This window comes from Eptatretus burgeri, chromosome 12 (genome assembly GCF_056783735.1).
Source record: "Eptatretus burgeri isolate ZD-2024b chromosome 12, Ebu_testis_v1, whole genome shotgun sequence".
In the NCBI taxonomy this organism is placed as follows: Eukaryota; Metazoa; Chordata; class Myxini; order Myxiniformes; family Myxinidae; genus Eptatretus; species Eptatretus burgeri.
This window is the reverse complement of record NC_140972.1, coordinates 61,608,636-61,624,705: the sequence shown is the minus strand read 5'-3', so window position 1 is coordinate 61,624,705 and position 16,070 is coordinate 61,608,636. Positions and strand designations below refer to the sequence as shown.

The 16,070-nt window shown below is 43.4% G+C and overlaps 1 protein-coding gene across 1 annotated transcript in view; it reads right to left on the bottom strand.

The window, feature by feature from the left end:
* Positions 1-1,654: 1,654 nt before the first annotated feature.
* Positions 1,655-16,070, bottom strand: part of IDUA (alpha-L-iduronidase) — a 148,767-nt gene continuing 134,351 nt past the window's right edge. Inside the window, exons 10-15 of the mRNA XM_085849119.1 lie at positions 13,405-13,611; positions 7,067-7,188; positions 6,673-6,798; positions 6,451-6,527; positions 5,113-5,228; positions 1,655-2,210 (exon numbers count right to left, since the gene is read on the bottom strand). Coding sequence (XP_085705245.1) covers positions 2,098-2,210; positions 5,113-5,228; positions 6,451-6,527; positions 6,673-6,798; positions 7,067-7,188; positions 13,405-13,611 — 761 coding nt within the window. The 3' untranslated portion in view covers positions 1,655-2,097. The remainder of the gene's footprint in view (positions 2,211-5,112; positions 5,229-6,450; positions 6,528-6,672; positions 6,799-7,066; positions 7,189-13,404; positions 13,612-16,070) is intronic.

The window sequence follows — 16,070 nt, the reverse complement described above, 5'->3', positions numbered from 1 at the left end:
TCTTGTTCAGCACCCTTCAAAGATATAAAAACCGCAAAAAAAAAAAAACTTTATAGGAACGCAAGTGCAAGGTTGACCCCCAAAACAGCATTTCACTGCAGGACTAAGAGCAGATGATACATATATACATATGCTCCATTATGTATTTATGTATGTATGTACATCTGAAACAGGGCTGGTCCGATCTCCACCAAATTTTGCATACGTATTGGTAGTTAGCAGCATCAAGTCATGGGCACAAATAACCTCCCCCCCCCACCCCACCTCGCAAGGGGGCAGGTAGGGTGGTGGAGCAGACAACCCGCCAATGTTACCAAAGGGAGTGGGTGTTCTAGTATATTAAAGTGCACCTTGAACACCTTGAACAAGAGGTCTAATGAACGAGGTGATTTAAGAATGTCTTGCACCTGCGTTGATGTTCCTGGTAAAAACACTTCCTCTCCGATTGGTGTTTGCCCAAAGCTGGAGAATACCTTGAATTGTAATGAAGGTATAATTTTTGATGGTACTTTACATACATACAAGCTTATATATGCAAGTATAAATAAAGCCTGAATAAAATAATTTGAAACGGCCTTTTGAATGGCAAAGTAAAACTCATTTAGAAATCACTTATTCAGCTTCTCCCAGAATTTCTTCTCTCCTCCACATCCTAAAGTTACAAAAAGCAAATAATTTCTGTCACTTCAACTTCTCAAATGTACGGGACTGCAAATTGCTACCAGTCTCTGGTTTAAACCAGCTCGGTGGTACATCTATCTATTTGTGTGAACTTCTTCACAAATCCAATCATTTGTTTAGTTTCACTAAAGTTTATAACATAAAATACAGTAGTACAAAAATTGTATGAGAATGTTATTTAAAAAGATGTGAAATCAAGACAAGCTTACTTTGCAAATGTTTGCTTTGATGGTCAAACCTGAAGCATTTGATAATTTTAAATGGTTTTTTTTGTCTTTTCTTCACACAACAGGAAAATGACTAAGGCTCAAATAGTCCTTAATAGATCAATCACCTGTTGATTATAGATGTGATGTAGTTTATTACTTCCGTTGCAATGCTTAATTATTACATTTCATCGTTTGTTTTGTTTTCTAATCAGAAAATGCTGTCCTGTGATGTGAGCAGTCATGTTTGTGATGTCGTATTAGGAACATTGAGTCTTTTATTTAGTGCAACTTCTGATTTTAAGGCCTGTGTGTTTTAGCATACCGATTCACTGTTGCTATAACATCCTTAAAACGTATCTGTCTAAAGCTTGCAATTTATTGGCTTGATAAAGTCACGTAATATAGATGTGAGGATTATTTAAAACAAGATAACACAAAAAGGGTCACTGTTTTCACAAGGAATTACAACATGTATGCATACACTCAAGTACTGTACATTTTTTGAATAACAAAAGGTTTCATTCTCATTTTGTCTAACGTGTACAAGAACATTGCAACATTTTTCTTGGTCTTCAAAACCACAACCCTCACCACCTCTCCTGCCTTCATTCCCTCTTGTCCAAGCCATATCATTGCTATGTGTACTTTGAGTACAGGGTGAAGTTCATTCAAGAAAAGCATACTGTTCCTGTATGTGCTTCAAACTAACACAGATTATAGTTCAACTCACTCCTGCTGACTCAAGGCAGGAAACCAAGCAAGGATTTTAAAATCAATAAATTGTTTATTTGTTTGCTTGTCAGAATGTTTCATACAATTGTTCAGCATTCGTTCGAAGACCAGGCAAAACTCGTGAATTACTTGAGCAAATATTTCAGGGTCCTTGAACACTAGAAGCCTGTCAACGATGATAAATGGCAGAATTAAATAGCACATGATAAGAAACAGTGCAAAACTAAAGTTGAGTTTCATTTCAAACTCTTCACAATTGGGGTTAAGATCTAAAAAAAAAAAAGTCAAAACCATGTCAGAATGGTTTGGCTCAGGGCCATGAATGTTGTAAACTGTAGTTTTACCCAAAGGCATATCTCAAAGTGGTATTCCAAACAGATCTAATGGGCATGGACCTTGGTCAAAAGTACTTGACTGACAAACACTGAAAGCTGAGATGAGCCCACATGGTACCTAAGACGGGCCTAATGGATGGTCATTTGATCTCCTGTGAGAACACATCATGATAGTAGATAGGAGAAGAGAACTTCCCAGCCTGGCTCCAGTAGTCAACTGCCCGAACACGGTAATAGCCAGTGACTGTGTCACCTAGGAGTGATGGAGGACGTGCCAATGGTCAGTTTCAACACGTGATCATGTAGCAATGATTGGAATCATGATTTTAATAATATAAAAGATAATACCTACTTAATCTTGATCAGTTAAGAAAAAAATGATTCAACAAACAACAAACAAACCAACAAGAAATAAGATGCTGAGGAACCCGTTTCATTTTACTGTAGTGAAAGTCAATGGAGTCAGTATCCATAATCAGGATCACTTCACAATAAGTCAGGAAATAATGCTGTCCCTTGGATTCATATGCACTCAGGCAGTTTGATCATTGATGTCTTCATACAAAGAGCATGCAGAACCCAATGTTGTACAGGTACCAACAATACCAGGCAGGATGCCAGTTAGATAATCCTTGTCATCTCGATGACCTCAAGAACTGTTCTCTAATGGTTAGACATCTTATTCCATCGACCATTCTCCAATCGTCAGTCTCCAAGTCAGCACTATATATGGAATCGTCCCTTCATATGAAACCATGTAAGACTTCAGAAAACAGGACACCTTTCCATTGTTATCTGGTCCAATTCTATTTGCAGCTCATGTTAGTCAAGTCTAATGGTGATGTTCCATTCAATATTCAGACTTTTGCATGCAAAAATGTTGTCAAGGAATTATCACCTGAACACATTGGCATTGACAGGTCTTCTGGAAATTTTGAATTATTGAAATAATCTTAGTTGCTGAAAGCACATGTTCCTGAAGAGACTATAATTTAAAACCATGACCTTGGCTTGGGTGGTCCTTTCGGCTGAACCTCGTTCGGCGTTAGCAGTCAGTAAATAATGTTCCAAGTTTTGTAATGACCTTGTTGTGTCAGTTAAACCAACAGAGTTAATTCCAGCCCATTTATGTTCAATGGATGTCAGCAGTGATGCTGTATCACCATCTTTCATTGCTCAGAACATGCAATATTTAAATTGATTCTTATTTGATGAATTTTTAAAATGATAATTCACAATTGAGAGATTAGGGCCAAAAACAATATATATCACGACGTCTCAAAAAGTTGTGGACGGGTTATGACGAAACGTGGTGGATAAGTTGGGTCGGTGATAATAACAAGCCAATTAGATTTCGGGTAAGGTATAGATGCAGATCTGCCAATTAGTGGGATACAAAATGTAAACTTTTCAGCCTGGCAGAGGTATGCACTCTTCCGAATGCCATTCTGGTTTCATATGTTTATCATTCAGTATCGATACGCGAGAGACTGCGTTGCTATCCAAATTTATAACTCACCCAAATGTCAACTGGCTCTTTAAGGGTTGGGATGTTCATTCCAATATTTGCTCCAGATTGGAATAGTTTCAGAGATGGATAATGATACTGGCATGCATGACTTGCAATATTATGCAAGAGACTATTATCTTCAATGTCCAGCAATGATAACCAATACAATGTTCCCTCCGAAGGACAGTACACTAAATGATTGCACTTGTGCATAGAAATTGGCATTATATGATCTCTGGTTGGAGGTTAACTTATCATGAATCCTCATGGGGCCACCAAAGTAGTTAGAGACTGTAAATAGTCTAACATCGATCTTGTATGCCTGGTGTTGGCTTAATGGTTCGGGTGGTGGGAATGGGATCCTAGGATTCTGAGTTCAAATCCCACTCGGCTGTTGAATTAATATCAGGTGGGATTGACTCTGCCCGTCATCCTTCCGAGGTCGGCAAAATAAGTACCAGCTTGCTGGTATCCTGTGTCAGAGTGGCGACCCCCCATCCAAGATTGTGCCCAATAGCCAAGGAGACTGCTGAGGCAGCACCAACACTCTGCACAGAGTATGGTCGCAATGGATGGATGGATAGATCTTGTGGTGGCCTAATGATAAGGACAGTGGCCTGAAAGCAACAGTATTATGGATACGAGTTCAGCGCTTCTGGTAGCGAAGCTCGGCGCAGGAAAATTTTCCATTTTGCTGCAGGATTGTTGTCTTGTCAGTAAAAACGCGGCTAGCTCAATAATGACCATCTGAAAGGGGGATAATCTGACTGCCAGCTTCTTTTGGGGCAATGGAATTTGCAAAATGGTCTACAATTCACATCAAAAGGTCAAAAAAAAGGCAGAACCCAATAAAAATATTAAGTATACATAAGTTGGTCAACCCTATGTTTGATGTAAACAGTGAATTTGAAAATAGATCTTTAACAGAAGATACCAAGGAATTTTAATGGTCCACACCACAGATGAGACAGCCAGATTAACTCCCTCTCCCTTTTTTATTTGTTTTTGTATTTTTAGAATGGTATGCGCCATGATGCAATGTATAGATGTGAGATTTTATTTGCGAAACCCTATCTCCTTCGGAGAATGGTGGCCGCAAACAGTTTGAATAAGCACAACTTATTCAAAATAACAGATAAATATCACGAAGCTTCTTGCTAAGTGATAAACGCCAATTGAAGTCATGTGAAAGGAAAATAAAAGTTAATAACTGTTTTGTTTTTATTGCAACAATGTGAAATATGCTTTGTTTATATTCCCCCCCCCCCCATCCGGGTACAAGATCTCATGCACATATTTGATTGGTAGTTTTGGAGCTTGTCAGATCTACGAATTCCTTTTTTCTCGGACGAAGGTTTGGTCGAATTTCTCGGTCAAATTCCGAAGGTGCAGTTAGTTATAGGATGACATGAATAAACAAAAACTATGAATCGAGCTACCCACCCCACTGCCTCCAATTTGAAAGGTTAAAAGGAAACTTCACTCAACAGACTGAAATGCTGGTAAATCTTTCTTTTAAATCGAATAAGCATGAACGTGTGGGATTGGGACACTTGCTAAGTGGATCATACCCTACAGAACGTAACCTAACTCTCTAGGCCTGTTCTTTATGAGGTGAGAATGCACGTTTTAAACACGATGTTACCTTGTCCCATGGCCTTTGGAGAGAAGACAAAAAGAGTGAAAATGGTGTCACGGTCATTAATCCGGCGGTACAGCTTGCCAGAAGATGAAAACTCCACTTCATACGTCTTCAGGCACCTTAACTCACACAAGCACCGTGTGCGAGAGGCCATGATACACAATTGGCTTATAAAGATTGCATGAAAAGTACAGAGCTTGCACACAGGGCCTTGTGTTTAAATTTTGAGCATAGAAGTGCAGCCTCATGTAAGAGTTTAGAAAAGTGAATTATAAAGGTACCAACGATCATTATTTTACCAAATAAGTGCTTTATTTAAGTGTCAGGTAAATTAATTTGCTCCCAGTCAGGAAGATTGTAAAGTGCTCTGTAATATTACAAAAGTGTGAAAGTATCCCTACTCAATATTAAATCACAATCCTGTGAGCATTTCTGAAAAGACAATGTTATAGTTATGGGCCATCCACATATTATGTACAGTACGTAAAGTGGGGGAGTGGGGAATGGGGAAGAGGTAACGTAGGAAATAATAAAAATAAGAAAAGGATGGGAAGGAAGAGAGATCAGGAGGGAAGATGAGTTGGGGAGGATGGGAACAGACACAAATAAGGGGAGGGATGGAGAGGGGGTATATGGGGGAGAGAGAGAGGATTTCATATTCTGGCATCTAAACCTCAACTACCAAAGGTGGATGGCAGTTATGTTTTCATCCATGTTGGTTTGTCTGTGAGCAGGATATCTCAAAAAGTTAGGGATGGATTCAGACGAAATTTGGTGTCCAGTTTGGGTGTGTGACAGGGACGAATTGGTTAGATTTTGATGAAGATCCAGATCCAAATCCTATAATCTTTATGGTGATTCCTTACCATTGAGTGATAGGGCCAAAATGATAAATAGCACGATATCTCAAAGTTATTGATGGATTTGGATGAAACTTGGTGGACAGGTTGGGTGGGTGACAAGGCCAAATTGATTTGATGTTGGTGAAGATTCAGATCTGGATAGGATTTTTTTTTTCATTTAAGTAATTCTTCACAATTGAGAGATGGGACAAAAACGATATAGAACACGATATCTCAAAAAGTTGTGGACGAGTTACGACAAATTTGGTGGATGAGTTGGGTACTGAAAAGAACAAGCCAATTTTATTTTGGTGTGTACAAGAACGAATGATCCGGATGCAGATCCAGCCTATCATTGGGATACAAAACATAAACTGTTCATCCTGGCAGAGGTATGCACTCTATCGAGTGCCGTTCTCGTTTCTCATGAAATACGTAGATGGCCCCTTATCATAGTTTGCCCAACAAGGGGTAGATGGAAGCTGAAGGAAAATCTCACCCTGATTCAACTCTCTCATCACTCCACACCACCATGCACTGCACTTGGGTCAGTGGTAGAATTCTCACTCCAGTGGCCTGGACACATGAATGCAAGGCAAATATAAAACACAAAAAGCACATTCAATTAGAGGGTGATGAAAAACAAACATTTAACTGATCCAGCTGAAGAGCTCTGGAACTTGTCTAAAACGGACTGCTCAATGATTTCACAGACTTTCACCTGTCCTGGATTGGAGGTCGGCCTGGCACAGACATGTAGCAAGTAGACAGAGGGCTGTGGGAGGATCTCATGAAGCTGCAAAGTACCACCAACTGGTACAGCCATCAGTTTGGACATTATAGGTCCCTGCAGCCAATGGTCATATATTTGACTCCGTGCACAGGGATTTGCTAATCAACTGGGAAGCAAGACCTTTCAACATAATTGAATACGATGAAGAAAATTAGCACGTGCTCTCCTTTAACTTGTGGAAATTTGTAATACATGCTGGAGATGGTGTGCATTAGTTCAAATAATAACGCATATGCAGTCAATTGGCACTCCCCAACATACTCGTCATTACCTAAGCAATGATCTTATCCAAAGGGTGCTCAAAACGCCCGTCCAGACTCACCTCTGCTTCCCTCATTCGGTGGAATTGGTTTGGGGTAGGGTACCGAGGCTTTCCCATGGATCTCCATATCTGGTAAGGATTTGTCTGGTTGTTGTCCAACCTGTAGGTTCTATATAGTAGTCCTGTAGGTTTGTCAAATAAAAAAACAATTATTAAAATAGGACACAAGCAATTCCGTTCGACATGTACACAATGATCATACAATTCATTTTTTTTCATTGTAACCTTTTACCAATTATATCCACATTTGACTGGCTGTTTTGTAGCCTGTCATATACTGTACTGAAAATAAGAGAATCTCATTATCAGGAACACTCATTTTAATGAACTTCCACACCTAATCCCTATGGGAGCGATAGGAAGGTAATGTTATTATCCTCTCTGGGAAATATAAATAAAAGTAGATCTCGGCAAGGTCCATTAGTCTGTGGTGCACACGATAAGCATAGACTGCCTCAAGGACGTTGGGATTCCTCCAAATCTCTTTCAGTTCAGTGTTAAACAGCAGTAGCAACTGTTTAAAAATGTGATCACATGTGCTTGCGATTTATAATATTTTTTACTTGTGGTAGGCTTGCCCCCACAAAACGCCACGATAAGCTATTTATACACGTTAATCGGTGTTGGTCCAAGGAGGAAAAACCTCTTGAGGAGTGTGGATATAATTAGTACCAATACTGTTTTGTAATAACATTACTGTTATGTTATAATCATTAGTGTTGTTATTACTTTGGTTTTGAGAAAAGGCCTTGGAAGAACACCATCATTAGCTATCTTAATGGATATAGACCGAAACACAGACTTCACCGAAGGTGGGCCACCCCTTGGGGAGGGGGGCAAATTAATTCACTACAACCTCCATTATATGACCATTCCATTCCATTCCATTGGGACCATACTCTGTAAGAGCATCGGTGCTGCCGAAGCAGTCTCTTGGGCTATTGGGCACAATCCTGGATGGGTCGCCACTCCGAAGCAGGATACTCAAAAGGATCAATCATCCCAACAAGCTGTTCCTCATTTTGCCGACCTCGGAAGGATGGCAGGCTGAGTTAACCCCACCTGGTACTAATTTAACAGCCGAGCGGGATTTGAACTCAGGACCCAAGGATCCAAAGCCCGCCACCCGAACCATTAAGCCAACACTAGGCATATTATGTGACCGTTCGTCCTTCTGTCAAGCTTGGTTGAGATTGGATAAGTCACCACCGAATGTATCGCACTCAAAATAAGTCAGTCATTCAGACAGACAGATACACAGAGACACCAAATTGTGTATTTTAGTATGATTTTGTTGTAATGTTATAATCATATAATGAGTTGCACTTTTGGTGGAATATGTTTTTTAAAGAACAAATTATATTAGTATGATTTTGAGAGAATGTTATAATCATTTAATGAGTGGCACGTTTAGGGCACCCAGATTATTGTCATGTCAGGCCAGATTGTATCTGTGACTTGCTTCAGGTACCATGTAAACCTGTACTAACCTGTTTCCTGGTCGGGTTGTCGGCGATTAAACCGTCTCCCCAAACAGGTTTCCTGGTGAGGAGGGTGTATGGATATGGACACCCAACAGGATTAAAAACAAAACCTGTCAAAGGGTGGAGGAGCTCCTTGTAAGCCAACAGCCATCCCTATCTAGTGCCCAATTGTGTCTGCAGACATCCTCCTGCAGTTGGGTTACTTTTTTAGGAGGTTGGTGGCAGGATTTGCACTCCAGTCACCGTAAAACCCTTCATTCCACAAAATGTACCACGAAGAAATCTGAAAACCCACTCTGTGGGAGTACCTCGTGTGCAGCTGCCCTCCGCAGGACAGCTCACCAGATGACGGGATTGGGGCAACGCCTTCGGGACCTCCACGCTTTGATGATAGGAGGAAAACCTTCTTGGGTCAGATTGCAGTAGTGTATGTCAGGGTGGTGCTGAGGTGTCGTCCCCCAGACGGTGTCACCTTGAGTTAACCTGAGGCGGTTCCTTCGGGTAGGTGCCTGGAATTTCCGATCCCGAAGAGAGGATGATTACCAGTCTCTTATCTTCGCTGAAGCATTTGGACATCGGTATTGCAACACTCTCTCAGGTTCGAAGAACGGATGTTGCGAGATCGTGGTGGGTGGTTACACCGATGGACTATTGGTCTGGTCGCTTTGATGGTGACCCTGCCCAAGGAGATAATGTAGCTGTGTCCAAGAAGCTGATTCCAATGATGATTGAGGTAACACCAGTCAACGAGCATATGATGAGATGAAGGATTCATCACTCCTTGGGTGTCATCTCTCTGGTCTCTGTATATGCTCCGAATGAGGCAAGTGATCTCACCATGAAGGACACATTCTAATTATATGCCACGCTTGAGTCTGTGGTTGATCACTGCCCAGGGGAGATACTCTTCTAGTCTTGAGGGATTTCAATGCATCGACTAGAACTGATAGGGATGGTTATGAGACATGTGTTGGTCGCCATGGGTCTGGAACTGTGAACCAGAATAACACTAAGTCCTTTGACTGTGCCTGAAGTCATGGACTTAGGGTAGCCGGTTCATGGTTTCAGCGCTCACAAGCTCATCACTGGACTTGGTATTCCAACGCTGGTGGTGTGGCAAAGGAAATTGACCACTTGCTTGTTGGTGGTCACTGGAGGATGATCCAGCACTGCAGGGTCTACCGGATGCTCAGTTCCTCAATACCAACCACCGTCTTGTTGTAGCAACTTTGAAGTTGCAGCTTAAATCCAGGAAAATGGTACCATCCCAGCCTCGGCTGGACGTTGGCAAGCTCAAGGATGAGATGGTAGCAGAGGAGTTTGGAAACAGGCTGAGTGGAGATTTGAGGGGTCGAGGTGCTTTTGGGAATCCCAAAGAGTTGTGGAGTCCCTTCAAGACCACCATCCTTGATGTTACCGGTGGATGTCTTGGAACTCACCGGAGGGCAAAGAAGAATTTTGTCTCTCAAGGGACACTGGATACCATTGACCAGAGTCACAGGGCCAGGCTGAATGGCAGAGCTGAGCTGTTCAGTGAGCTGAGGCATAAAGCTGCACATGCACTAAGGGTGGACAAGGAGGCCTATGTGCGAGGAATCTGTGAGGGGGTAGAGCATCACCTGTGATCAAGTGATTCTCATCGAGCTTACAGGGGAATTCATGTATTACATTCCTCCAAATCCATCCCTCAGTGTACTGCAGTTAGAGCAGAGGGTGGTTGGGTTCTTGACAGAAGAGTCCGAAGTGAAGGTGTCCGAAGAACAGAAGAGTCCGAAGTGACGCGGGAGGTGGTTCCTCGGGGAAGCGACACATCGACGGGAAGGATCGGCGCCTCGTCTCACCAGCACATGTTGAGAAGCGTGGGAGGTGGTTCCTCGGGGAAGCGACGCATCGACGGGAAGGATCGGCGCCTCGTCTCACCAGCACGTGTTGAGAAGCGCGGGAGGATTCGCGGGAGCTCGGGAAGGATCGCGGCTCGGCAATTGGATCCAGCTCGCTCTCGCTGGAGCCCGGGTCCGAACAACTTGAAGACCACACGAGGTGGAGAGGTTCGAGATAGGTTCTGGGTTTCAGCTCACCTGTCCTCCGAGCTGGAGCTCGTTATTAAAGGCCTCTGCCACAATTTCTTGGGTGTGTGTGTGCGTACGTGTGTCCGTGGGCCCGTCTAATAAGTAAGAACTGCTGTTAAGTGCAAGTGGCTGTACATAATAAGTAGACGGTTGTAGTTCTTTTGTCATGCTTTTGTTGCTTGTACAATTGCATACGTGCTTTATTATAAAAAATGTCCTTGTGTGAATGTAAACCTGTTCGTTGCGTCCATTCCCTCATTGAACTGCCCCATCTTGCACTGGGAATATAGTTGGTTTTTAAATAGCCGATAAATAGAATCGGGTCCGGTGAGGTCTGGCGATAATAACCGCTCGGTTATCCCAGAACGGAACGGACCGCTTAAGCGGTTCGTGTCCAAGCAGGCCTTCGCCGAGGTACGGTCTCTCGGTAGGTTACCCGCACGGGTACTTAGGTATATCGATATTCGGCGATTGACCCTATTTCGCGCGGGTAGAATACAGACTGGGCCGTGGTGGGATTAAAAACTCACCCGTGACTGGTTTCTGGCGTTGTTCCAGAAAGTCACAACTGGATTGTCCATTCGGTGGGCGAAGCGACCGCTATTGGTTAGACGCGGTCGTTCGCACGCTGACGGGCAGGAATTCTACAACACTATACTCTGGTACTGAGAGTGCTGTGAGATGTGGTGATACCATCTCTGACTTATTTCCAGTTGTTACTGGAGTTCTTCAGAGGTATGTACTGGCCCTCACACATTTCAGCGCTTGTATGGACTAGATTCTCGGGAGGATTAATACCAGGTGGGGTTGACTCTGTCTTTCATCCTTCTGAGGTCAGCAAAATGAGTGGCAGCTTGCTGGTATCCTGTGTCGGAGTGTGTTCAGGATTGTGCCCAATAGCCAAGGAGACTGCTTAGGCAGCACCAACACTCTGCACTGAGTATGGTCCCAATGGATGGATGGATGGATGGATGGATGGATGAATGTCGGAAAGATCAAGATGCAATGCATCATTTGGGAATGGTAAGATCTCTGATCTTGATGTCGCAGATGATGCAGTCATCTTTGCGGAGACTCGAGATATCCTTTTGGGGCCCTCAAGGTGCTGAATGCGGAGTTGGAGCCACTGGGATTACGGGTTTCTCGTGTCAAAACTAAAATCCAGGCTTTCAATAACATTTTGGATGCTGCCATCTTGTCTGTACCTGTTTGTGGCGAGGATGTTGATGTCACGGAGAGATCCACTTTTCTTAGCAGTGGTATTCATTTCTCTGCTGGCTGTGAGCCAGAGGTCAATAGATGTCTGGGTCGGGCCTGGGGAGTCATGGATTCACTGGATCATGGGGTTTGGCACTGCCGGTACCTGTGCAGGAGGATGAAAGTCGGAGTATTCAGGTCCTTTGTACTTCCAGTCTTGCTCAACAGATTTGAGACTTGGACTCTGACCAGGGGTCTGATTCTCTCAACAAGGGAGCCCCATGAGTGGATACCATTGGGCTGACCACGTGCCTCGTGGTTCCTGCAGGTTGATCGGCATCTCAAGGAGATGGGGATGGGCCATGCACCTGCCTGGGGGATGGCCAGACGGAGGCCCCTGGAGTACCAGTAGAAAGTGGATGCAGCGACGCGCTGCTCCAGCGCATGCTCCCATACCTGACCTGACCTGACCTGACCTGACTTTTGGTGGAAGATCATATTTTAAAGAACAAATTTCAACTCTACATAATGACCAGTCTTCTTCTTCCATGTGCAGCACATGGCTGCAGTGTGACATTATTGGCTGAGGCTGTGCCACGGATGCTATGCCCCCTGCAGGTTATGGCAGGAATTTGGAATTTGTTCAGGATGCTGGAAATAAATAACTCGCATGCTCTTCTCGAAGGAGAGCGTGGAATCTTTCACATCCACAAACTAATACCAGCATTTTAACATCCATCCGAGGTTCGGCACACACATTGATGAATCACCCTGCCTGTGAAACTCCAGGATGACAGTTTATAGTTGGGTCGGCATTCAAACCCAGGCTCGACAGCTTGGAGGTGAGTGTGTGCCAGCCCCATAATGAACAGTGAAATGTTAAATTAATTATTCCTTTATTTAAGTCAATGCCTTTGATGCAAAACAGCATTTCTTGAAAGCCATTAAAACAAAGAGAATATCAACACCAGATGGATACTTATAAATGATCATAATACAATCTCAAATAACAAAATGAATGAAAACCTGAAGACAACTGAAATGGCATAGTGAGGCTTGGTACAACGCAGTCGCTCCATTTCGTTCAAAATATTCAACTTAATGTACACAGTCAATAAGCAGTTAGTCGATTCATAATATCCATAATGAACATTTTCAGTAAAGACCAAGCTGGCCCATGAATGACCTCCAACAGAGGGGCAAATCTACTTTGCCTGTCTGATCAGGTGTACATGTGACATCAGTTCACATGCAGTGCTCGACTCTTAATGCACTCAAGACAAATTGCGATGGGCACTAAAGACAGCACCACTAAAAATGCATCCCCACGCTTCATCGTGACCCATTTAATTGATAGGATTACTGTAGTTATAATGTATCAGTTGAAATGTAAAGTTCCAAAGGGTTGACTTGCATCATATACGGAGAGACCAAACACGATTGACCAACAGAGGGAAATAATGAGCACATTATTCAAACAGAATAGGGAACATATTTATGGCAACCATAGCCATATTGTTCAGATATCGATCACCTGGACATAAAACAGTTAAGCCTGTAAGTAAAACATTTCGACATCACACCACACCTTGACTGCTGGGAAGATGGCGGATCGTCACAGTGATAGAACAATCGTGGGCTGAGTGCTGCACATCATTGCTGTTATACAAAAGCAGAGCCCAGCGAGAACTGTCAGTAGAGAGCCCTGACGATTGATGAAGGCTTCCAAGTACTCCAAGCATGTCCTGCCCTTCGAACTCGCCAGAACTCATTTTTACTGCCATCTCCTCTTCTCCTGAAGAGGCAGCAGCGGCAGTGTTTACTAAGATCATCGTGTTAGTTTCCTAGTTTATTTATGACATGTCGTCAACCATTGCTTTTCTGCACAGTTTATGTTTTTATAAAAGTGTATTACAAATAGATTCGGATTTTATTCACTGGAGCAATTTTGATCTTTCTGTAGCTATCTATTCATGACAGACAATCTATACCAATAAAATAGCCTGTGTGACTGTGTCTGTATGTTTGTCAGCACTATAGCTCCATGATGATGACAGCGAGAAACTTGAAACTTTGTATGAATACTAAGGGGACCTGGGTACGAGTTTGTTTGTTTGTTTTTTTCTGGCAAACTATGAGGGCATTATGATGATTCGTTTTTGCAACTGGGTGAGAGGCGCCTGCCTTCTGTGGAGGGTAACCTTTACGATGATGTAATTGCATTACCACCTAATCTTTGTGTGAACTCGGAAAATTACGTTATCAACCATGTGTATGCCAGACTTGAAGAACAGTATCATCATACAAATTCCAAGTGGTTGACTTCATGTGCGATTTTAACCTTGACGAATAACATCGTCGATCTTCTCAATAATAATATCATTGACTGCCTGCCAGATGAATCTTTCATCAACAAAAGTGTCGATTCTTTGGCCAAACAAAACCTATCTTCCCTTTATCTACATTAATTTGTCAACTCAATAAATGTTTCCGATGTGCCACTGCACATGATGTCAAGAAGGCTTAATAATATAATAATAAATTTATTGTTGGTGTGGATAAATTTGAAGTAACTTTTTACGTAATTTATTGTCTCAGAGGAGCATTTCCATGTTTTAGGTGTGGTCGGGGGTACAGACACTCATTCAGACAACATTAACTAAATAAAAACCAGCAAATACAACCAGTCGCTTCACTGATGGGGTTGTTAAAAGGGGGATGGAGAGAGAGCGAGAGAGAGAGAGGAAGGAGGGGAGAGGGAAGAGAGAGGAGGGAGGGAGAGTGAGGAGGGGTAGGAGAGTGAGGAAGGGGGGAAGGGCGAGGAAAGGGGGTCGGGGAAAGCGACCCCTCACCAAACGTCGCAACATACTCCTGGAGGGGGGGTGGAAGCGAGGTGGATGGCATGATGGGGGAATGTGGAGAGGAGGAGGAGGAGGTTTGGCAGGAGGAAAGCATGAGGGGAGGGGATTCTGGACTTGCGTTTGGTAGGGCAACATGAGGGGGAAATGGGGGGAAGGGCTCTTGACTTGTGTTTAGTGGTGGGATTTCTGAAGAGGGGGATGGGGGGAGGGGTGGAACAGAATTGAACGAAATGGGTTACATTAAAACAGCACGTGGAGACCGCCCTTTGTAGTCCATGGGGTTGAGAGGGGAGAGGGTTTTGGAGGAGGTAAGTGTGAGGGAAGGGGGAGGCAGCATGAGGGGAAGGGAAGGGCAATAAAATGCCTCCAAACAACATTTTCTTTTCAACCAGCGTGTTCTATATAAAACTGAGAAGGAGCATTTAAAACCCATGCTATCGACATGGAAAAGACATGCATGCATGCAAGCTCCACAGGCAGCGACCTTTGTACCGGGGTCCGATTGGCTCACACTGAATCTGATTCATACATGATACACTCTGTGGAAGCCATTTTCAATTCAAAATTAAACAGGCAGTCCTTAACAGTCCCCTAAACAAAGGGGGAGTGGTCAGAAATGAGGGGTGGTGGGGAGGGGTGGTGGGGAGGGGTGGTGGGGAGGGGTGGTGGAGAGAGAGAGAGAGAGAGAGAGAGAGAGAGAGAGAGAGAGAGAGAGAGAGAGAGAGGAAGGGGAGAGGAAAGGGGGGGGGAAGAGAGAGAGAGACAGAGGGGTGGGAGAGGGGAGAAATAGATGGGGGAGAGGTAAATCAGGCAGATGTCACATCCAGTTTAACATCCATCCAAGAGACGGCACACACATTGATGAATCACCTTGCCTGTGAAACACCGGGATGACAGTTTATAGCTGGGTTGGGATTTGAACCCAAGCAAGACAGCTTAGAGCAATATGAACCCAAGCTCAACACCACGAATATGAGCACACATCCACCGCCAGAGGGAAGTGTTTTTATCTATCTATAATTCCAGCAATCTCTGTGTGTGTGTCTGTCTGTCTGTCCGTCTGTTTGTCTGCGACCGCCATTTCTCGACGACCTCTGGTGCAATCTGATTGAAATTTGCCAGGAATATTGCTGGGGACCCGCGGATGCGCCTTTTCGAGGTTTGATATTAATCGGACGAGAGGTTCCCAAGTTACGGCCATTTATCTGTCGACCAATGACAAGACACGGTGCTATGACATCACAAATGACGTCACAATTAATGTTTATTTATTTCTTTATTATTTTTCTTTTTTTTGCACGATTGACGGTCCGATCTGATCGAAACTTGCCAGGAATATTGCTGGGGACGCGCGGATGTGCCTTTTCGAGGTTTGATATTAATCGGACGAGCG